The sequence below is a fragment of the Heterodontus francisci genome, chromosome 15 (assembly GCF_036365525.1).
Source record: "Heterodontus francisci isolate sHetFra1 chromosome 15, sHetFra1.hap1, whole genome shotgun sequence".
In the NCBI taxonomy this organism is placed as follows: domain Eukaryota; kingdom Metazoa; phylum Chordata; class Chondrichthyes; order Heterodontiformes; family Heterodontidae; genus Heterodontus; species Heterodontus francisci.
The window spans coordinates 29,168,806-29,192,788 of NC_090385.1; the positions used below are offsets into that span (position 1 = coordinate 29,168,806).

At 44.4% G+C, this 23,983-nt stretch overlaps 1 protein-coding gene across 1 annotated transcript in view; it reads right to left on the reverse strand.

Moving 5' to 3' along the window:
• Positions 1-23,983, reverse strand: part of LOC137377861 (short transient receptor potential channel 5-like) — a 135,327-nt gene that overhangs the window by 23,850 nt on the left and 87,494 nt on the right. The window contains exon 6 of the mRNA XM_068047932.1: positions 12,673-12,995. Coding sequence (XP_067904033.1) covers positions 12,673-12,995 — 323 coding nt within the window. The remainder of the gene's footprint in view (positions 1-12,672; positions 12,996-23,983) is intronic.

Below are 23,983 nucleotides of genomic sequence, written 5' to 3' on the forward strand. Positions count from 1 at the left end.
CAGAGTTAATGAAAGGGTCACAGTCCTGAAACATTAACTCTGTTGCTCTCTACACAGATGCTGCCAGACCTGCTGAGTATTTCTGGCACTTTCTGTTCTCATTAAAAAAAGTTCAACATTGATTTTGTGCTAATCTCACTGGATCAGAGTTGTGATATCTCATGTGAAACACTTGGGAGGGCAGGTCATTCATGGAAGGCTACGTCAACTCTCTGTGACTGTGTCAATCAAGATTGTTGTCACATTATTTGCAAAAGATTGTCATAAAGCTGCATTCTACATTGCATGATATATAACTGATGATACATGTTGAATTACATACATGGCTTGGACACTTCCCGAGTATAGGTGCTGCAGCGTATTGCGTCCAGTTCTTGTCACCATACTTTAGGAATGATGTGAGGGTCCTTGAGAGGGTGCAGAGGAGATTTACCAGAATGGTTCCAGGGATAGAGGATTTTAGTTACAAGGTTAGTTTGGAAAAGCTGGTGTTGTTCTCCTTAGAGAAAAGGAGATTGAGGGGAGATTTAATAAGAGGTGTACAAGATTATGACAAGCTTAGATAAGTTAGACAAGGAAAAACTGTTCCCATTAACTAATGGTACAAGGACAAGAGGAGACAGATTGAAGGTTTTGGGCAAGAGATGCAGGGGGGAATGTGAGGAAGAACCTTTTTATGCATTGGGTGGTAATGATCTGGAACTCACTGCCCACAAGGGTGGTAGAAGTGGAGACAATGAATGACTCCAAAAGGAAATTGGATGGGCGCTTGAAGGGAATAAACTTGCAGGGCTACGGAGATCGAGCGGGGGATTGGGACTGACTGGATGGCTCTGTGGAGAGCCGGCATGGACTCGGTGGGCTGAATGTGTACCGTGAGTGCCATAATGACTCTATTCCAGAAGAGTTCTCCTTTGGTCGATAATAGGGAAAAAAACTCTGCAGATCTTGTTACCACTGGTAATAAAATGATTAACACCTTCAACCTACATCAACAGGTAATTCTTTTGGCTATAAATAAAAACACAAAACTCCTACAACAAAGAAACACATTCTGGTCATGTTTTGCAGGGGCGGGGGGAGCAATAATCTGATTTCACCACCTATTGTGTCCCATTTCTCATACATATGATTTTATTCATTGCTCTTGCAAATTCTTTTCCAATACATCTATTACAACGGCACTTCATTGCTGAAGTAATCATTCTGCTTGGTCCTCCTTCCAGGGTAAAGAGTATGGGTCTCAGTTGTTGGTAAAGTGAGGAACTAAATCATAACAGAAACTTAGCATTGCTAATCACCAGCAATAAAGGGTCAGCAATTTGTCAAAAGATGTGACATTTCCAATAAAAAAAAGCTTAACAGTGAATGGCTTTCACCATGAATCCAAATCCAGACCAGAGTAATGGATGAAAGTGTTCTATGTGAAACTAATCTGGCCAGCCTCAACCTACTTCCCACTGACCATCAACTCAGCCCCAAACCACCTCTAACTTGGCATTACTTATCACTGAACTGGCAATCAGACAAGGAGGGCCATTTAGCTTACCTTTGGAACCTAACAAAGAGGTCACAGGGTTATTGATATGATAAAGGGAAAAATGTCAAACTGTTGAAGGGTTGCTCTTCTGAGGATGGAACAGAAGCATTTTTTAAAAATCTAACCATGCTCTACCTGACCTAGAATGCTGATACTGGCTTCCCGAAATGAGCAGTTCTAATATCCCTCACCTTAATGCAAAGGGGTGGTGCAGTGGTTAGCACCACAGCCTCACAGCTCCAGTGACCTGGGTTCAGTTCTGGGTACTGCCTGTACAGAGTTTGCAAGTTCTCCCTATGACTGTGTGGGTTTCCATCGAGTGCTCTGGTTTCCTCCCACAGCCAAAGACTTGCAGGTTGATAGGTAAATTGGCCATTGTAAATTGCCCCTAGTGTAGGTAGGTGGTGGGGATGTGGTAGGGAATATGGGATTAATGTAGGATTAGTATAAATGGGTGGTTGATGGTTGGCACAGACTTGGTGGGCTGAAGGGCCTGTTTTAGTGCTGTATCTCTCTATGACTAAAACATAAAGGGGGAGAAATTCATTCACATAGTGCCGTTTCTAGCAATGAAGTAGGGTGCACAGCCAATGCAATTAGTGGCTCGTGGTGCTGTCTGCCCTGATGAATTGACATAAGTTGAGCAGTGCTACACAAACAAATTTCTCCTCCATAATATTTATTTAAATTATTAGAATTATTAATTTGTCCATTTGTAAGACAATGAAAGTTTGAATTTTAAATTTTGCATTGCTTGTTTATTTTGTAATGTATTCTAATTGATGGGGCAGTTAAAACGCATTCATCTTTATTTGTGTGCATTTGGAAGAGAACACAAAAACCAAAAGCAGCAGAGAGTCAACTTAAAAGAGAAAAATCTTGGAACAAGAACAAAATGGGATGAAAGTCTGTATAAATAATGCTGAATTAGGATATTGTACAAAGGTAGGAATTGCAGAAATGCTGATGAAAAATAAATGCTTGCAATTAGTTTAATATTTTCTTAAGTTTTAGGTTAGCGAGTTTCAGTGTAAAAGTCCACCCTCTTGCCTATTTCCTCAATTTTTGTAAATAAACCTGGATTTGTTCCTGTTTGAGAGGCATATTGTAATTCATATTAATTCTATTCAGAATATTTTGTGCCTCCAAACAAATAATAATCATGGAAAAGATTTAAGGCTTGTGTTATTCAATACCTGCAATTTAAGGTTTGCTGAGAAAATGTCTATTTTCTGTGAGTCTGTTTGTTTAATTTTTGTAGGGTGACCAATTTAATGGGATCACATAAGTGGCAAAAAAAAAAGTTGTTTTTCATCACACTCCGTTAATTCCTAGAGTGGGAAGAAGATCATGTGGAGTTTCTGTGCTGTAGATTCTATGCAATTCTATGTACTTCAGCTCCCATCAGCAGCATAGCAAAGAAGATCATTTCTATGATAATTCAATATTAGGGAACTTGCCTGCTGGCTCAGCAATCTTATCCAGTGGATAGCTGAACTATTAAGAGTGAGAGGATCTCAAATTCAATCCCTCCGCTGCGCTAAGTTAACTGATTGCAACCAAAGTGGCAGTAGGGTTTCAATATTCCTGGGTTACACAAGGAAAGAAACTGCCAGGTTTCCCACTCTTGATTGGCATCCAGTGACCCATGCTGAAAAGTGCATGTACATAGATGTTACATAGCAATGTAGAAGGAAACGTAGAAAGAAAAGTGGCATAGAAGGAGGCCATTCGGCACATCGTGTCCGTGCCAGCCAAAAAAGAGCTATCCAGTCTAATCCTGCCTTCCAGCTCTTGGTCTGTAGCCCTGTAGGTTCTGGCACCTCAAGTGCATATCCAAGTGTTTTTTAAATGTGATGAGGGTTTCTGCCTGAGGATTGGGCTGTGCTGTGATGATTCCATGGTTAAATAGCCTGCTAACGCATGAAAAATTACTATGTGGGTGAGGTTCTGGAAGGAAGTTGGCACTCCTGGAATTGTACCCTAGTAAGAGTCAGTGCCCTCAAGAAAACGTGAGGAGAAAAAAAACTGGATGGGAACATCCTGTTCTGTTTCTTTGAAAGTATTATCCAACCCCCATTCCCCAGCAAATGTTTTCTTTTCAAGTATTTATACAATTGCTTTTTGAATGTAAGATGCAATTGTGCAAACCTAGTTATCAACAACAAATGAATCACTTGATGTTTCTATTTGAGAACTGGTTAAGTAAGTGCATCTTTCATGAGGCAAATGTTACATTATAGATATGGAGGCTGTGAAATTTGTCCAGTATGCAATTCCAGTGGTTACCCTGGGATTCTGCCTCCTTCTGTGCGACACAATTTTATGATTCAATTTTTTTTAAATATTCGTTCATGGGATGTGAGCATCACTGGCAAGGTCAGCATTTATTGCCCATCCTTAATTGCCCTTGAGAAGGTGCTGGTGAGTTACCTTCTTGAACCGCTGCAGTCCCTGTGGTGTAGGTACACCCACAGTGCTGTTAGAAAGGGAGTTCCAGGATTTTGACCCAGCAACAATGAAGGAACGGTGATATAGTTCCAAGTCAGGAAGGTGTGTGGCTTGGAGGGGAACTTGCAGGTGGTGGTGTTCCCATGTGTCTGCTGCCCTTGTCTTTCTAGGTGGTAGAGTTCAAGGGTTAGGAAAGTGCTGAAAGGGCCTTGGTGATTTGTTGCAGTGCATCTTGTTGATGGTCCACACTGCTGCCACTGTGTGCCAGTGGCGGAGGGAGTGAATGTTTAAGGTAGTGGATGGGGTGCCAATCAAGCGGGCTGCCTTGTCCTGGATGGTGTCGAGCTTCTTGAGTGTTGTGGACCTGCACTCATTTAGAAAAGTGGAGAGCATTCCATCACATTCCTGACTTGTGCCTTGTAGATGGTGGACAGGCATTGGGGAGTCAGGAGGTGAGTTACTCATTGCAAAATTCCTAGCCTCTGTGTTGCTCTTGTCATAGAATCATAGAATTATACAGCACAGAAGCAGGCCCTTTGGCCCATCATGTCTGTGCCGGCCTTCAAACACCTATCTATTCTAATTACATTTTTCAGCACTTGGCCCGTAGCCTTGTATGCTATGGCGTTTCAAGTGCTCATCTAAATACTTCTTAAATGTTGTGAGGGTTCCTGCCTCTACCACCCCTTCAGGTAGTGTGTTCCAGAGTCCAACCACCCTCTGGGTGAAAAAATGTTTCCTCAAATCCCCTCTAAACCTCCTACCCCTCACTTTAAATCTATGCCCCCTGGTTATTGATCCCTCCACTAAGGGAAAAAGTTTCTTCCTATCTATCCTATCAATGTCCCTCATAATTTTGTATACATCTATCAGGTCCCCCCTCAGCCTTCTCTGCTCGAAGGAAAACAACCGTAGCCTATCCAGTCTCTCTTCATAGCTGAAATGCTCCAGCCCAGGCAACATCCTGGTGAATCGCCTCTGCACCCAGTTATATTTATATGGCTGGTCCAGTTAAGTTCCTGGTCAGTGGTAACCCCAAGGATGTTGATGGTGGGGGAATTCAGTGATGATAATGCCATTGAATGTCAAGAGGAGATGGTTAGATACTCTCCTATTGGAGATCATCATTGCCTGGCACTTGTGTGCCACAAATGTTACTTGCCACTTATCAGCCCAAGCTGAATGTTATCCAGGTCTTGCTGCATCTGTACATGGGCTGCTTCAGTATCTGAGGAATTACGAATGGTATTAGACTTTGTGCAATCATCAGCGAACATCCCCACTTCTGACCTGATGTTGGAGGGAAGGTGATTGATGAAGCAGCTGAAAATGGTTGGGCCTAGGACACTACCGTGAGGACCTACTGCAGTCATGTCCTGGGACTGAGATGATTGACCTCCAACAACCACAACTATCTTCCTTTGTGCTCAGTATGACTCCAAGCAGCAGAGAGTTTTCCCCCTGATTACCACTAACTTCAATTTTGCTAGGGCTCCTTGATGCCACCCTCGGTCAAATGCTGCCATGAAGTCAAGGGCAGTCGCTCTCACCTCACCACTGGAAATCAGCTCTTTTGTATACATTTGGACCAAGGCTGTAATGAGGTCTGGAGCCGAGTGGCCCTGGTGGAATCCTAACTGAGCATTGATAGCACTGTTGACAACATCTTCCATCGCTTTTATTATGGTTGACAGTAGGCTGATGTGATGGTAATTGACTGGATTGGACTTGTCCTGCTTTGTTGTTGTCAGGCCAATAGCCTTTGCTTTATCCAGTACCTTTAGCCATTTATTGATATCCTGTAGAGTGAATCGAATTGTCTGAAGACTGGCATCTGTGATACTGGGGACCTCAGGAGGAGGCCAAGATGAATAATCCACTCGATACATCTGGCAGCAGTTGGTTGCAAATGCTTCAGCCTCTCTTTTGCACTAACATGCTGGGCTCCACCATAATTGAGGATAGGGATGTTTGTGGACCCTCCTCCACCCGTTAGTTGTTTATTTGTCCACCACCATTCATGACTGGATGTGGCTTGACAGCAGAGTTTTGACCTTATCCATTGGTTGTGGGATCACTTAGCTCTATTACATGCTGCTTTCGCTGTTTAACATGCATGTAGTCCTGTGTTGTAGCTTCATCAGGTTGGCACCTCATTTTAGGTATGCCTGGTGCTGCTACTGGCCTGCCCTCTTGCACTCTTCATTGAACAAGGGTTGGTCCCCTGGCTCAATGATAATAGTAGAACAAAGGATATGCTGGGCCATGAAATACTGCTGATGGTCCGCAGCGCCTCATGGATTCCCAGTTTTGAGCTGCTAAGTCCGTTCTGAGTCTACCCCATTTAGCGCAGTGGTAGTGCCACCAAACATGATGGAGGATGTCCTCACTGTGAAGATGTGTCTAGTTAGGGGGATAACTCTCCACTAGTTGGAGTCATCCCTAGAACAAGGAAAGATGGTTGTGGTTGTTGGAGGCCGATCATCTCAGCTCCAGGACATTGTTGCAGGAGTTCCTTATTGCAGTGTCCTCGGTCATCTTCAGTGTGAGGACTTTGTCTCCACAAGGATTATGTGGTTGTCACTCCTAACAATGCTGTTATGAACAGATGCATCTGTGACAGGTAGATTAGTGAGGATGAGGTCAAGTAGTTTTTTCCCTCTTGTTGGTTCTCTCACCACTGGCTGCAGGCCTAGTCTGGCAGATATGTCCTTATCATACGGCCAGTTTAGTCAGTAATCGTGCTACCATGTCACTCTTGGCGTGGACATTGAAGTCCCCCAACTAGAAGACATTCTGTGCTCTTGCTACCCTCAGTCCTTCTTCCAAGTGGTGTTCAACATGGAATCACAGAATCGTTACAGTGCAGAAGGAGGCCATTCGGCCCATCATGTCCACACCGGCTCTCTGAAAGAGCAACCCTCTCAATTCCATTCCCCTGCTTTCTCCCCATAACCCTGCACATTCTTCCTTTTCATATAACTATCTAATTCCCTTTTGAATGCTTCAATTGAACCTACCTCCACCAAGTTCTCAGGCAGCACATTTCAAACCTTAACCACTCGCTGCATGAAAAAGTTTTTCCTCCTGTCACTTTTGCTTCTCTTACCAAAGACTTTAAATCTGTGCCCTCTCATTCTCGATCCTTTCACGAGTGGAAACAGTTTCTCTCTATTTATTCTGTCCAGACCCCTCATGATTTTGAATACCTCTATCAAATCAGATGGAGGAGCACTGATGCATCAACTGAGGGAGGGCAGTAGGTGGTAATCAGAAGGAGGTTTCCTTGCCAATGTTTGACCTGATGCCATGAGACTTCATGGGGTCCAGAGTCAATGTTAAGGACTCCAAACGCCACTCCCTCCGGACTGTATATGACTGTGCCACCACATCTTGTGGGTCTGTCCTGCCAGTAGGAAAGGAAATACCCAGGGATGGTGATGGCAGTGTCTGGAACATTGCCTGTAAGGTATGATTTGGTGAGTATGACTGTGTCAGGCTGTGGCTTGACTAGTCCATGGGACAGCTCTCCTAATTTTGGCACAAGGCCCCAGATGTTAGTGAGAAGAAGTTTGCAAGGTAGAGTGGGCAGGGTGTGCCTTTGTTCTATCCAGTACCTAGGTCGATGCCCGGTGGTCCATCTGGTTTTATTCATATTTGACTTTTCAGTAGTGATTTAACACAACTGAGTGGCTTGCTAGGCCATTTCAGAGGGCAGTTAAGAGTCGACCATATTGCTGTGGATCTGGAGTCACATATAAGCCAGAGCTGGTAAGGACAGCAGATTTCCTTCCCTGGAGTACATTGGTGAACCAGATACATTTTTACAACAATGAGGCAGTTTCATGAAGCTAGCCTTATTAATTGAATTTAAATTACTGAGGTGCTATGGTAGGTTTTGAATGCATGTGTCCAGAGGGTTAGTCTGGGCCACTGAATTACTAGTCCAGTAACATTACCACTTTGCTATCGTTCCCTTCAATATAATTTTTGTGCAGTTTTGGTAATTTTTAACCAGCTTTTTTTTTGGAAAAGAGTCTTGTTTCTAAGAGAAAAAAAATCCCTTGAGATACCACCAAAATCATGAAAAGCAGTAAAAAAAAATCAAACTCACGTAGCTCAACAACAATATTGTTTTTCATTTTCAGCAAGTTGAGCAGTCCAGGTCAGTCAAAAATATCAGCCTGGTAAAAAGATCTAAAACATGTTCTCAAGCAGGTCACCCTCCTGCCATTGTTACAGAAACATTAAAAAAAAAGGTGTCTTATTTTTCACTCCATTCTTCAGCTCTGATTCTTCCAGCTTAGAATTGCAAATTTTAGCTATGAATTGTTAATTTCTGTGTAACTCTGTAAAGGAACAAAAACATTCCAATGTAGCACTAAAACTCCCTACAACTGAAGGCTTGGTTAGTGAAGAAGTTGGGACTGCTGAATCCTGATAAACACACAGCTGCTTTGTCAAAAACAAAATTCTGCTCGAATCACAAATTTGTATACATTTCAACCAAAACATTGCAAATCTGTGCCCCATATCTCATTTAATCATTCAAAAATTCAACCTAAACACAACAGAAAGCACTGACCAAAATCTGTGTTTTTCACAGTCATTAAATTGTGCTGTCAGTGAAATTTGACAGTGGGTTGACTGATTATAATTACATTTCTTATTGCATTCTATAAATCCTCACAAGACTACTCCATGCATCTGGATCTGCACCAGCAGGAAAAGAAAACCCTTAACATTCCAGTTGCATACTGTCAAAATACATTTAGTCATTCAGCCTTGTCACTGCTGTGTTAATTATTCACTTCAACATACCCAGATTGTGATTATTTATTTTTACATTCTAGCTGGAGCTAAAACCTTAACCTTAGTGGTAGATGGGAACTGACATAAAAAAAAACATAATTGCGGGAGGAACACACAGATGTTCTCCCTAAAGTGGATCAAAAAGGAAGCAGATTTCAGGGGTCAATTATATACCTAAGCTTTTAGACATTCCTCAAAACAATGTAGAAAATAAAATATAAGGTAAATATTTCAGTAATTGTGTTTGTTTTTAATGGCCCACTGTAGCTTGGATTGTCCATTGGGACCTTTAATTAGGCATTGGATAGGCAGTACACGATTGGGACCTGCCTAAATGTTAATGTACAGAACTCAGCTGATTTTGCAGAGTCAGTTTATTTAGATAGGACTTGGCTTTGGGACCTTGCCAGAGTGGGGCATTGAGTCATCGGTAAGAAGCTCTTAAAGGAAAGCGTACTAGTGGTGATGGATAAATTTAAAGCGATGCAGCCACCTACAAAGGCTGTCATTACTTCAGTGTATATTTCAGATTTTGCAAAACTTGTCTGGTCACAAAAATGACTGTCAAACTAAGAGACTGACGAAATATATGGTGGTGGGAAACCAAGCTGGGCTGCTAGGAGGTATTGTGCACAGAAGGGTATAATTTACACACATTATACCTAATTACAAAATTTACTCTAATGCATCTTATGCCTAACTGGCTTAAGGTATCAGTTGATATGATAATTAATATTTTAATCATATGTAAGTAAATTAACTTTAATATTTGCAAGCCTTAGTTGAAAAGTGCATGTGAAAAAGCCCATGCATAAGTATGGAATTTTGTTATATCATTACATATACAATACAAATATTTTAGAAAGAAAATCCAAAAAATGTCAAATCTCAGACTACTCACATGACAGCAGCTATGGATATGTAAGTTGCTGGAAAATCGAAATGACAATATTTTTGACTTAAAAAGTGTTTTTAAACAGGTGAGTCTCCCCGAAAAGAAATTTTTATCAACTTTCATGCAATAACCTCATATAAAATATAACCTTCTGAAATTCACATTTTGATGTAAGTTGTGAAGATTCTTGAAACTAACATTCATTGACCCGAAACGTTAACTCTGTTTCTCTCTCCACAGATGCTGCTTGACTTGCATTTTCTGTTTTTATTGCAGGTGTCCAGCTGGTCAAAGCAGGGTTACATTTCATGAAAAAAGTTACTCTGAGTTGATTCATATTTTGATGTATAGAAGGATCCTAGCATTCCTAATAAAATTTGAGGCAGACCCAATGATTTGCTTTTCTTTGTCAAATTCTCTCAGTCTCAAAATGCAGGTTGGCAATTAAGCAACAGTGCACAACTGTAAAATACAATGCCCTTCAATGATTCAGCAAATTTATTCAGTGATTAGCTGAGTAATGCAGAACAGGAACACCTACTGTATGTCTTTGCACTGAGCCAACTGTTCTCAACCAGACAGGGGTAGAAGCACTGTAATCAGCCACAGTGTTCTTGGGATAGGGAGATAAAATTGATTGGTGTTCCCAATGTTCTTGACTGCTATCCAGTGACCCTTGCTAGAATAATGCATATGTATGGAATTGGGTAAAGATCATATCAAGCTCACTGATGCCCCAGCAGTTAAAAAAGCTGAGCAACACTCCATCTCCGGGCTCAATGAATGAAATGGCTTTTTGGGTTAAGAAATGGAGAGCAGCTGGCTCCTGTGAAATCAAAGTTTGGCAATGTTGCTAGCTTTAAGGAAGGGAGAATATCTGATGAAAAAAGGGTGCTCCCAAATATTTCTCATTTTCTCATTTTAAAATTAGAAGCCTTTTGTCTAGTATCAAATCCTTTCACCTAATAGTGTGGCCTTAGGGAGTGTCATATCGCAAAGCAGCATGCATCCATGGGTGGCTCGAACATCCACATGCCTGTTAATTATCAGATAACCCAATTACTAATTGGGAATAGATCAAAAATATCAAAAAAAAATCATTGAGGAATGGGCAACCAAACTGAAAATCTAATTAAATCCTTCAATTTTCTCAAAGCTACGATTCATGAAAGTAGCAAAAGCCGACCAGTCAAATAATTTCTTCACAATGTTTTCGGACACCGTTTTTTTCTTCACACGAGCGTATCAATCACAAATACATTTTATAACATAACACATAAAAATTATAGAATTCTGAAAGGGATCACTAAACCTGCCCATAAAATTGATTATTTAATTTCGGAAATGCCTGCAAGCAGTCTCCCTATTTATGTCTGCACTACCGTCGGGAACCTGAGGCTTGAGTTTGATATTGAACCTGACCCTTGGGTGCTGAGGATTTCTATCTGTTGTCGATAAATTCTGTATTGTGGGAGTTATAGTTTTCACCATGCTGCTACAACAACGTATTCCACATGACAAACAGGTAGGAAAGGAATGGGGAATTACAGCTCCGATAGACCAATTGTATGTGAGTGTGGGAGATACATCTTAGGAATTGCAGTTTTTACCCTGTTGTGGGGTTTCTGTGGATCTTCCATCAAAGGTATAGCAGATGAGCAGAAAATCCCAGAGAAATCCACCCCCTTAGTGAACAGTGCATACCAGCATGGAAATTTATAGAAAGAAATCAACATTTTTAAAAACTGCAATGTGTTACAGTTTCGGTCATTAAGTAAAAATTGTGAGGTATTGGTATCATTTGAGATGAGATTTTTTAACATCAGTGAAGGGAACTAGTGTTCATGATGAGGACAGAAGGGGACTTGATGCTGATTTATAGGACCTCATGGCCAGAGTCCCATCAATCCTCAAAGACCAGACCATTGGGAGTGACCACCTTTTAAAGCGCAGGACACTCATCAGTAGCAGGAACCTCCCTGGGCACTGCTTCAGATCCACTGTGAGAATTAATGGGGTGAAAATGTAACTTTTATAATTGTAAAAATGTGGGGAAAAAAGGGAAAAGTTTTGGGGATCCTTTCTCTAGAGCATCTACTGGGTACGGTAGCATTGTGATTATGTTACTGGACTGGTTATTCAAAGGCCAAGACTACTAACCTGGCAATCTGAGTTCAAATCCCACCATGGCAGATTGTGAATTGAATTCAGTTAACTAAATAAATCTGTAATAAAAAGTTGGAATCAGTAATGGTGACCATGAAGATAGTGGATTGTTGTAAAAACCCAACAGATTCACTAATGTCCTTTAGGGAAGGAAACCTGCTGTTCTTGCCTGGTCTAGCTATACTTCAGATCTAAGTCAATGTGGTTGGCTCTGTGAAATGGCCTAGCAAGCCACTAAGGCAACTCATCACCACCTTTTCAAAGGTAATTAGGGATGGGCAATAAATGCTGGCCTTGCCAGCGATGCCCACATCTGATTAATGAATTTAAAAAAATACTACAATTGACCATGGGGAGGTCGAACATTAAACAAATATTTTACAATGTAAATAATTGGAAGAGATTTTGTGAAGGAAAGAACCAAGTTATTTTACTGTAAGCAAGATCTTGCAGACTGGTAAGTAAGCAATCTTACAAATATAAGCTTTGTAGTTTTTTCACCTGGCATCAATTGTTATGTATTGCTTCAGTTAATTTGCTGTATTACAGCATAAAGTGAACTACTATCATATTTGAGTTGCGACAGGACCCCTGCTAAACATCAGAAAACACATTCAAGTCCCAGATGACCTGAGAGCAGTGCTGCAGGAGATTTATTAGTTTAAACAAAAATGTTCAAAAAAGCAAGTCACCTGAACGGACAGGAAAAAAGATATAAAAAACATTAGACTACTTAGAATTTTTTTTAAAGGTGATTTGATGGTGACATTTGCTTGACTTGTTATAAATCTTTAATAAGTGGACTTACGTTGAGAATGCATTGTTTTGCTTCTCACACCGTATTCCCTTGCAATTACTGGGCTCTTCAGAAGCGCTGGTCTCATAGTAAAAGTACAGCTGATTCAGTCCATTTGCAAAAGCGAGCAGCACCAGGCAATAAATGAAGAGGAACTTGAGAATATCAAGGAGCATGCGGCCCAGCGAAATCTGTAGTGGTCCCAGGTGAGAGTTCGCAGTGAAAAGCGAGATCAAACGAAGGGAGCTGAAGATATTGGCTATTGCAAACAGGGCTTCTGCAATCAGCGTTGGGTGCCACATCTCCCACTCCTCACGAGGGCGTGAGCCATTGTACTTTAAAACAAAGCAACAGGTTAGGACTGGAAAATCTAATTAACTGTCTGGATGAACTTACAGCATTTGACAAGTAATAAGCTGCTCCTGATTCTAAGACTTGGAGACCCCAAAAGTTTTGGAACGTGCAGTCACCTCACACCTTTCTCTCACTTCCCAGGCTGAGGGTGGAAGACCAAATGTTTCATTCCTTTTGAATTTATCACCAAATTGTAGCAACATAAGAAACCAACTTGTACATCCCGAAACAACTAAATTATCTCACAGCCAATGTGATTGGCTCTGAAATGGACATAGCCCAGGTCTTCTGCAATTTCATCTGGGGAACATGAGCCTCCCCTTCATGCAATATAGTTTTGTCCAATGTATTCTCCCCAGCAAGATCCCCCATTCTGTCACCCGGTATGTTTGTACTCAAGCCTGGAGGATGGGACTCACTGATCCATGTGCCAAACCAACTCTGCTATCACCACCATTCCAAAAGGAATAGCATTCACAGAGAAATACTAGTCTTGTTAACTTATTTTCATCCTGAGATTAACTACATTTCTGTTACCAACTACTCCACATAGCAGCTCAACAGAAAGGTGATAAAACCCACTCATAGAAGATCAAGTAGCAGTTAAATAAATAAAATAAATAAATAATAAAGCTGGATCAAAACTCATGCTGTAGAATAGCATTAGTGCTCTTCCACCAAAACTATCAGACTGCTTCTGTAGCCAGCAGTTATAAACTCAAGCCTGCTAAACTCTTTTTGTACTTCTGACTAACATAGATACTAAGAAAAAGACTAAAATAGCAAAATATATTATATTGCAAAAACCCCCCTGAAAAAGTCAGTCTTCTTTCATGAGTGTAAAAAACCCATTGATGTAGTGAGGTAAAACAAAACTGCTCATGTGTCATCAGCAAATTGATAATACTATACTGACAAGAGATTCTTGCTGCAAAATTCAGTTGCGTAGTGCTTGTATTTTTGGTGCTGTGGGTGCCGTTTGGGTACCAAAATGGCAACCACCCTGCACATGCTCATCTCTGGTTGGACCACGCCGGACGATGTTTTGGTGAAGTTGTTAACGTGAGTGCTAGGAATGTGTGCTGGACGTATGCAGAGTAGTCAGATCATGGCGTCAATTACGTGCAGCGCCGATTTGACACTGGCAGTGCCATTTTTGACCTCAGCGCTCCAGCTAACAGACCTCTGAACCTCAGACAGTTGAACATGCATTCAGGAGCAGCAAGAACCCCCACCAGCTATATATAAAGGGATCTTGAATAACTTTTGTTAGTTACTGATTGATTTCTAGTGGCTGCTGCTGAGTTAGTAGACGTGTTTGGTGATTTGTAGTATTATTTAAAGTTGCTGACGTCTACAGGGAGTGGTGTGGTAGCTGCTGAAGGCCTTGGTTCTGACTTCAAGCATTCTGCTCAGACCACTTGCTCCCAGTCATGAGTCCACTAGTTTCTATTCCTCTTGACACACAACATGACAAGGAAAATGAGCAGAGGTGACACAGATAAGCTGCACCAAAAGGAGGAGGAGGGGGAGAAGGGCTCTCAGCAGGAGACCATATCTACCCAGGATCTTCAAGAAGCATTTTCCTACTTCAACCTCAGGAAGGAACAGTGGGCTGAATTTTATTTTTTATTTCTGGGAGCAGCAGCGGGCAAAAAAATGGCGGACCGCACACGCGGTAGCTCATTTAAATACGCAGGGCGGTACACTCTGACCCCATCACATGGTGGGAGCGGGCTCTGCAATTCCATGAATGGTGTCAGCTGCCTCCGCGCAGGCACTGGCACAATTTTTAAAGGACTGCCAGACCTGCACAGTTGAACCCCATACCAGCCCACACTGTAAATAAATTTCTGACCTGTTCCCGCCCCCAAAACAAAGAAAATAAATGGCTGCCCCGTTGCCCACCCCCAAAACACTTACACTGAAAATTGACCTCTCCCCACCCAACAGCACAAAGTGCAGAGGTCACCTCTTCACCCACCCCCCCCCTCCCCCACACTAGAAATGCAGAGTTCACCCCCAACCCACCGGCACTTCACTAAAAATCCTAAGTGCCCCCATTCCCCACCTCACTGTCGCAGCTTTCCCTGGACAGGAAAGTGAAGGCACTGAGTGCCGGCTGTCGTACAGAAGATCCTGAACAGCCAGTAAGATCGCAGTGAATAGTATTTAAATGTATTCATTTTTAAAATTTAAATATTTTAAGTTGTGTCCTGTCACCAAGCGGCGGGGGGCCGCCTTAGAGCCTCGCTGCCACCAGGAAGATCAGACCCGGAAATCCTGGCATTGGGCTCCATGGCGGGCTGCTGCTGCTGCGATCTTCCGGCCCCTCCCACCAACCCGACGTCAGGAGCTCAACAAATTCCTGGCCAGTGTGTGTGATGTCTCTTCACTAAGCAGGTGCTCTCTGAAATCTGCCACCTATTGCAGCAAAACCATAGCCTCAGAGCAGGGTGAGGATGGCATTGCCAGTGGCTGTGAAGGTGACTGAGCACATGATTTTTTTTTTTGCTTTGGGCTCCTTCCAGACTGGAGCAGGTGATATGTACAACATCTCTGAGTGGGCCATGCACTGTTCCATGAGGGAGGGCTATCCGCTGACCACCTGGCTCATGACTTTGGTGCGCAACCCATGAACACGTAAGCAGCATGCAAATAACGAGAGCCATGTTGCCACATGAAATGTCATTGAGCAGACCTTTGGGGTGCTTAAGCCACGCTTCTGCTGCCTGGATTACCCTGGAGAAGCCTTGCAATACTCGCGAGAGTGTCTCATGATTCATCGTGGTTCGCTGCATCCTGTGCAATCTTGCCATCATGAGGGCACAGCCTATGCCACCAGGTTTACGACGAGCAGCTGAGGAGGAGGAAGTGGAAGACAAGGAGGAGGAAGGGAGGATGCAACCAACAAATCCTCTTTCCAGCTGGTCTGTCAGTGATTGCCAGTACCAGTGAAAACAACCCCAATTCCACATACAGCAACAGTCCCACATCTACCCTTCTCTCTGTTACTGACCATCGCTGCATCCTCTTGACCACAATGCTGAAATAAATGCCAGCCTAAGACAAGCATTCCAAACCAATTTTATAAATAAAACCATCCAATATTCTACACAAAAGTCAACTAATCACCCTTGTGCATTCCCTTAGTGCCTGCCTTCTGTGTGCCTTTGCCTGTTCTAGTGCTCCTATGCGGTACTACCCCAGTGTCTGCAGCATGGCTGGCAGAAGGCTGCTGACTTTCAATGGAGGAAACTGCAGATATCCTTGCAGGACAGCCTCGAGCAGCTCTAGCCCCAGAAGGCCCAGCTTTCGTCTGCATGCGTGGCAGCAGTCTGGGCTGGCTGACAGGCAATGGCGAGGGGCCTGGCTGAATAGCAATGGTGTAGGTACAAATGTCGTCATCCTGCGGGAAGACAGCAGGTTTGTTCTCCTCGGAGCCACTGCCACTCCACAGGACTGTGCCTCAGCAATCCTAGCGATGTGTTGAGGGACAGATTGCTTTGGGACCCTGCGAGCCCATTTTCACAATGGAATCTGCAGCAATGATGGGAACAGTCTCAGCTTGTGTGACAACGAGCTGCACTTCCATGGCAACAGACTGAGCTTGCATGACTTCAGTCTGAGCTTTCACTGCAGCATTCAGATGTTATGTGGCTTCTGCTTGTGCTGCAATGGAAGCTGAGACATCAGCTATCAAGCACTGCATCATGGTTGAGTCCGCAAGTGTTCTCATGGAGTTTCACGAGTTCCATGTTGGAAAGGATCGGGTTTGGGTGGGGGGGTGGGGGGGGCGCTCCAAGCTCTGTGCAAACCCCTGTCCAGGATTGGTGCCGGACTCCTCCATGTTTCTTGCTTGCAGGCTTTCTGTCGGGCTGACTAAAGCACCAACCTTTTCTGTGTGCATATCCAACAGCCTTTTTCTGTTGACCACCCTATCAAAGGCCTCACCTGAGTTCCCTGCAGAAGAACTCATGTGCAACCTCGTCCTCTGGCAAGCTGGCAACTCCGCTACCCTTTCCTCCTACCCTGGCTGCACGCCACTCATGCCCTGTGTCTAACCATGTGCAGATCCCACCTCAATGCTATACAATAAATTATGCAGACTGCCAGTATCAGAGCTGGTAGCTGCAAGTGTGAGATTGAGTGACTGTGTTTCTTCATCATCGTCAATCACTTCTTGCTCTTGCACCACTACCTAGCCAGTTTGCAGTTCTTCGGTATCTGAAAGGAGAAAGGCACAAGGATAGGGTTGTGGTGAGGGAAGGAGGGTAAAGCAAGAGGTGCATCTTTAAATCATCTGCAGCTTGTAAATTAGAATAAATTGTGCGTTGAGGAGGAAGTGAGATGGGAGAAGGAGCAGACTGTAATCTTCTATGGCTTCTGTCACACCGCTGGCTATGACCTCAGTAATGGCTGCTCCAATAATAGCGAGCGTCATGTCCTTCATTGGCGTGAGGGCAGGCAGGTGCGGCTGCCTGCAGTTGTGCATTACCTTGTCCTGTAAGAGAGAGGGAAGTGTGTCAATCTGTGTGGTTCAATGAGTTTGGGTGATGTGGCTGTCATAGTTGAATAGCTGGCAGTGTGTGCAAGCTATGAGATGTGGGTGTGCTAAGTGTGTGAAGGTGAGGTGGTGCCATGAATGTAAAGTATGGGTTGTGGTGATGGAGATTTTTGGCAGGTGAAGGGAAGTGGAGTGGTGAATTGAGCAGTCTGTGAGGCGAGTTGTTCAGTTCTAAGGATATAGCATTTGAAGATGATTGATCTTGAGCATTTGTGTGAGGTCATTATATTTCTAGCAGCAGTGCATCCAGGTCCTTGGGTACACTGCTAGCATTGACCGTGCCGGCTATCTTGGCCCACTAGCTTTGCAGTGTCTGAAGGGCCTCCTGGTCCCCGTGGCTGGTGGACCTCTCTTCTCCAGTCCACCTCCTGAACCAAAGCCTCCAGTGCTGCATTGGAGAACCTTGGAGCACGCTCTCTGTCATGTTGCACCATTATTTATTCTGTGGTTCAGTATCAAATTTTGTTCCATGATAATCTGGTAAAGTGCCTTGGGACTTTTTATTAAGTTTAAAGCGCTATGTCAATGCAAGTTATTCAATGATCTTCCTGTTTGGCCACTCTTCCCCAGCTACTTCCAGCACCTGCTACAACCAGAATCCACCTCCCCTTTAAGAGATGCAGGCTGGCTTTTAGTGGTGATAGCCTTACACAAAATTGAGGCATGTAGACACTCACCAGCGTGTTTAGTGTTGACTGCAGGCTACAATGAGCAGGCTGCATGACATACGTATGCTGCCTGCATTGGAAGGAATGGGCATGGGTTAATCATGCATTGAGATCCTCATGCCTGTTTCTGGGGCTCTCCAATTTTACCCTCTGTCTTTGTGGATTTGGGTTATTCTTTTTTCTAAAATTATTTCCTCTCCTTCCCCCATACTAAATAAAAAAAAAATGAAATGGTTCCCGATCCTTGGTTTTTCTCACGAGTTACTGTTTCTCAGCTGAGGTTGAACTTTATGCAGGTTTCTGTGCAGGACACTCTTATGGTGATCATGAGGAAGTGCAGAAGAACTACCTAGGGTTGCTCTCCCTCTGATTTTATCTCCTCATCTGTCGGGAATCATACACCAACAGGAAGAATTCGTTCGTGGAGCGCCACTTCAAGCTAAATCAAATTCCTGGGAGCAGACAGTGCCGTTACCCATGTGGCCTGTGTGCGTTTCCTCATTAATATCGTGAAGAAACCTGTGTGGGTCATGCTGGTAGCAGTCTCTGGCACTGTCTGTCCCTGGTGAATCAACGTAGTCTGCATAGCACCACTTGAAGTGTCGCTTTGCAAACAAATCTTCCCTTCCCCCAGCCTGCTCATCATCTTGTGCTGGCATTACTAAGGCATATATGTCAAGAATTCGCATTCAGTATCATGCTGTACCACTGCCCCGTATTATTTCTGCAATCCTAGTCCAGCCTTTTAACTCGGAAGTACCTCACATAATTTGCTAATGTTTCAGATGGTTTTAGATATGTAAATGGTTACTAAAAGGCAAAAAACTTTGTTCCTCCCTAATGTACTGTCTGATGTTTTTTAGCAATGATCATAGCTTAGAAATGACTGTTGGCAATTAGTACACAAACAGTCCCTTCATACATCATTTCTCTATCTAATACTTTAACTAAAGTATTAACTCAGTTAAAATATTGCTGAAAATAGAAACATGTTGGCAAAGCTTTTCGTCTTTGTTCCTTGGCAGTTAACTGTCAGTCACCATAAACTGGTGCATTCTCCATGGCAACGCCTCTACCAATCACAGTCCACTTGCCAACCAATCAGCACTCTCTTCTCATACAGTATAAAGTTGCTGTTTTCCCTTACATCGGTATTCTTGCGGATTGTCCTGATGAGTGCAAGACAAAAAGCTTTGACAGCATGCCTCGATTTTCAGCAGTACTCATGTTCTGTACTGCCAAATGACTATCAGTTAAAATAAATGGGTTTAAACATTTATTCAAATAGAGGATAAATGTGTTTAGCATCTGTCCAATAATATCATCAACAAAAATTTCTAGGCATGTATATATATATATATATATATGCACTCTCTATATATGTGTGCGTGTGTATGTGTGTGTGTGAATAATTAGACCTGTTAGAAGCAGATAGATTATTAATGTAATGTTTTATATCTTGTCCCCCAGTATTGAAGTTCAAGTAGACTCAAAACACACTCATTGTGGTCGAGAGGTTAATAGTTTCAGAAATGACAGTCTTAGTTTCTTTTGTTGCATTTATTCACAATTTAGCTCCATAAAAATGGTAATCTTTTTGACTGACCTGAGCTTGTATTATAGCTTGAAATTTGCCTGACACTGCTTAAACATGAATGCATTCTCTGCACGTCCCCATGTCTCCTTAGGAGAAAGGCTTCTACTCAGCAATACAATTTACTGTCTGGATAGATAAGCAGCAGCCTATTGTACAAACCTTCACCTTGCCATTGCAGTTTTTTAACCTTGCCATCAGCAAAGGCTGCACCAGCAAGCCCTGTGGGAAGCATTCAGACTTGTGAAAATATAGGTCCAGTTGGGTGTATCACACTGGGACTCCAAAGTACTTTACCACAGAAAGGTAGGGACAGTCTTTCTGCTGCAATTTCCCAACACTGATCTTAGTTTCTGCAAGGCACTAAATAGAGACCAGTCACTTTTAAGTAGGAAACTGGAAGCAGATATTCCCAGGTTACCCTTGTAGCTGAGACTGAGCAAGTTGACTGATGCTTTGCACATGGAGACTTAGAGGTGAATTTTACCAGCCCATTGCCGATGTGTTGGGAGGTGGGAGAAGTGATAAAACTGAGGCAGAAGGCATCGGGAGGGAAGCCTGACATCTTTATGTTGCGAGCAGATATACTAAAGGTGGCCAGCTGACAGGAGGAGGTCGTGCTGGAATATGGCAGGAAGGTATTTAAGCCTGTTGAACAGGCAATTAACAGTAATTTTACCACGTTTTTCTAATTTTTCAATGGTGCATAGGATCCAGGACACTCCAGAGCCTCGCCAGCTATAATGAGGCAGAGGCTCAGCGGGAGGTCAGTGTTGGCTGCAGTCGTTAGTTACTGCTAGTAGTGGCATGAATTGGCAGGGAGGGTGGAGCTGATTGGACAGCAGAAGTAGCATCAGAGCAAGGGCTAACTTGGCTAGCACAGTGGAGGCATTCCGCTTGAGTGGCCTCTCGCACCTGGCACCTGTATGTACAGAGCAAGGGATGGGGTGGGAGGCCCAGTGAACTGAGTGTAGCTATTTGCCATGGGCCTCATTCATTCAGGCTTTGAGACCTCAAGAGGAGGAGCATTAGAGAGGGAAAGAGCTGCAGTCACAGGCAGTCGGGCAGCAGCAACCAGAGGGACACCAGGATCATGGGCCTGGAAGAGGGCAGGGAGGAGGAGGGCGCAGAGGGGCAGGCAACCAGCCTCTTGAGCGCTGACGACAATACCCACCAGAGAGGGTCTACCGTCAGAGGCTCAACTTTCTCCAAATGTCGGATCATCAGTGTTGTCGAAGACTGTGCCTCTTCAGGGAGGAGGTCACGTACTGTGTGCCATGATGATGGATGAGCTGAGCCATATGGTGACGGGCGGGCACCAAATGCCTGTTGTGTTGAAGGCCACCTTGGTGCTGCATTTCTACTCCTCAGGATCACACCAGGGATCTTATGAGGGTATCTGTGGGATCTCCCAGTCTGCGGCTCATCGATGCATCCGGTCACCAGTGCCATGTTCAAGAGGGCCAGCCATGTATGTGTGGTTTTGCACCGATCTACATAGCCAGGTTGAGAGGGCAGTAGGATTCGGGGCCATCGCTGGATTCTCCTAGGCGCAGTGAGTCATTAACTACATGCATGTGGCCATCAAGGTTCCCACAAACTAGCCAGTGGTCTTCATCAATGGAAATGGCTTCTGCTTGGTCAATGTACAACTGGCCTGCGACCACCGCAAACGGATCCTTCAGGTCTGTGAAAGGTTTCCGGGAAACTGCCATGACGCTTACATACGAAGGCAGTCCCAGGTGCCCGATCTTTTCAGGCCCTCCTGCATGACTTCAAAGATGAATACGGGTGACAAGGGCGACCCACAACAGCTGCCACGGGACAACTCGAGCGACCATCAAGCAGGTCATAGGCCTTCTGAGGATGAGGTTCACATGCCTGACCAGATCTGGTGGAGCCCTTCAATATGCCCCAGCATGGGTCTCACGTATCATGATGATGTGCTGTGGTCCGCACAGCCTGGCGCTATAGAGGGATGAAGCTTCGACCAATGAGAACATCCTGGACGCAATGCCTCCTCCAAGGGTGAGGGTACGAAGGGGGATGGTGACCAGGCGCAGCAGGATGAAGATCCCAAGGGACAGCAGGCAAGGCTTGATGAGATACGTACAAGGGAGGCTCACAACTCACCAAAAAAGACATGTTTAACATGAGCATTACTTACAAAGCCAGTCAATCCAATAAATCTTCCACCTTCTGCAGACCTGTCATCTCCGTGAATGTCCTTACCATATTCCTGGACCCATCATCACATGAGGCAACAGCATGGGAAATGCTGTGACCTCACTCTGTGTGCTTCATCCCATCACATCCTTTGTAGGAGATACTGAACTGTTAATGGCTCAGTAGTGTTTAAATAAGTAAAGAATTCTTTCAGTGGTGCAGAATTTCACATTTCAGATAAATACACATCAAGGTGACATCTAACATCAGGATATAACCCCATGAAACCCAACAGCAGCAAGGTGGACTTTTTCATGTGCTTGTGGGTGCTCCTACGTTGTACCCCCCCTGCGCTGGCAGCTGAGGTGCAGGCTGCTGACCTTTCTGCTCTATGGCTTTTGATCACTGTGGTGATCGTCCTCTAGTTGCCTGAGGCCTGGAAGGTCCCAGCATACTGAGGACCTCCTCCTCAGGTGCAGGAGCCACCTCTGTCTCTGTGGCTTTGACAGTTATTGGTGTCACTGCCAGAAGGGCTGAGGAGCCACAGTCCATGCCAGGAGCATCCTGAGAGGAGCCCCCAGATGCTGCAGACAACCACTCCTCCACCCTTTCCGGGGACACTTGGCCCTCCCTGCTCACCTGAGGATTTTGAGGACCTGGAGATGGTTCCAGGCATCTCCACCCCCTCTCACCCAGCCATTGCTCCACAGAGCTCATGGAGGTGATGATGGCATATAGGTTCGCGTGCAGCTCCAGCATCCATTGGGTGGTATGTTGGATAACGCTATCTATGAGGGTCACCAATCTCTCAATGGAGGAAGCCATGTGCCGATGCGCCAGAGTCATAGCGGCAGTCATGGCCTGGATGCACTCCTCCATCATCCATGCCAAGGTGTACATAGCCTCTAGAAACTCCTCCAGATGTTCCCGCACCTCACGCTGCAGCTCCAGCAACTGCTGCCCTGTTGATAACTCCAGAGGCATGTTATCAGCCTCAAGCTCAGCATCACCCTGGCCTCCCACAGACCTCCACATGTGAGTGACCTTGGCTGGTACTGCCTCCATCAGTTGCTCGGATGTGTCTGTGCTGTGCTTACTAGATTGTGACCCTGCTAATAACTGCTTGCAACTACCCACCAATGTGAAAATATCTGCACTGGTGGAGGGTGTGGGAGAATGATGTGACTGTGCACTTCTGAGGTCTCCTCCTCCTCCTCAGAGGTGGGGATGCTCTTGTTCAGGCTTGCTGGCTGGCCGCTCTTGCCTATGACCTGCAAGAGAGATAAGACTGATGAGAGGGCTGTGTGCTTTACAACACCTCCTTCTAATCACTCATGATCTGGAGCTCTACGTGATCAGTGGTGCACCGATGGGCATAATGTTTTGTGCTCGCCTTGGGGTCCCTTGCACGCATCCATTGGGTCACTCAATCTCTCGGGGCTCCATATCCATCTCACCATCCGTGATTGCCTTGCCTGCTTCCATTTCTCTCAGCTCCAGCACCTCTTCCTCCATAGGAGTGACGATGGCCATGTAGGGCATGTCACCTCCAGTTCTTGATATTTCCCTGGCATTATGAGCTGTCTTATCCTGCAAGCACATACAATCCCATTGTTAGTCACCCATCAATGAGACGCACGACTCCTATGTTGGTGGCAGCCTGTCTGTCCAATGTGCTGCCACAGGCATGTCTCCGGCATGCAGCCAATCAGCACTGACTGTGCAAGAGTCACCTCTGTCTGACCTCCTCTGTCCTGCACAGAGAGACTAACATCTGACAGCCAATGCTGATGCCTGGGCATCTCCACTGACAGGGTATCTCTCATTCACCTTCAGTTACATTTAAGGCTGCAAGCTTAATATTGTGCGATGTACTCACCTTGCCAAAACACATCAGATCATTGACCCTCTTTCAGCACAGCAACCAGATAAGAGAGCTGCCAACCTCCTCTGCTATCTTCATCCACGCCTACT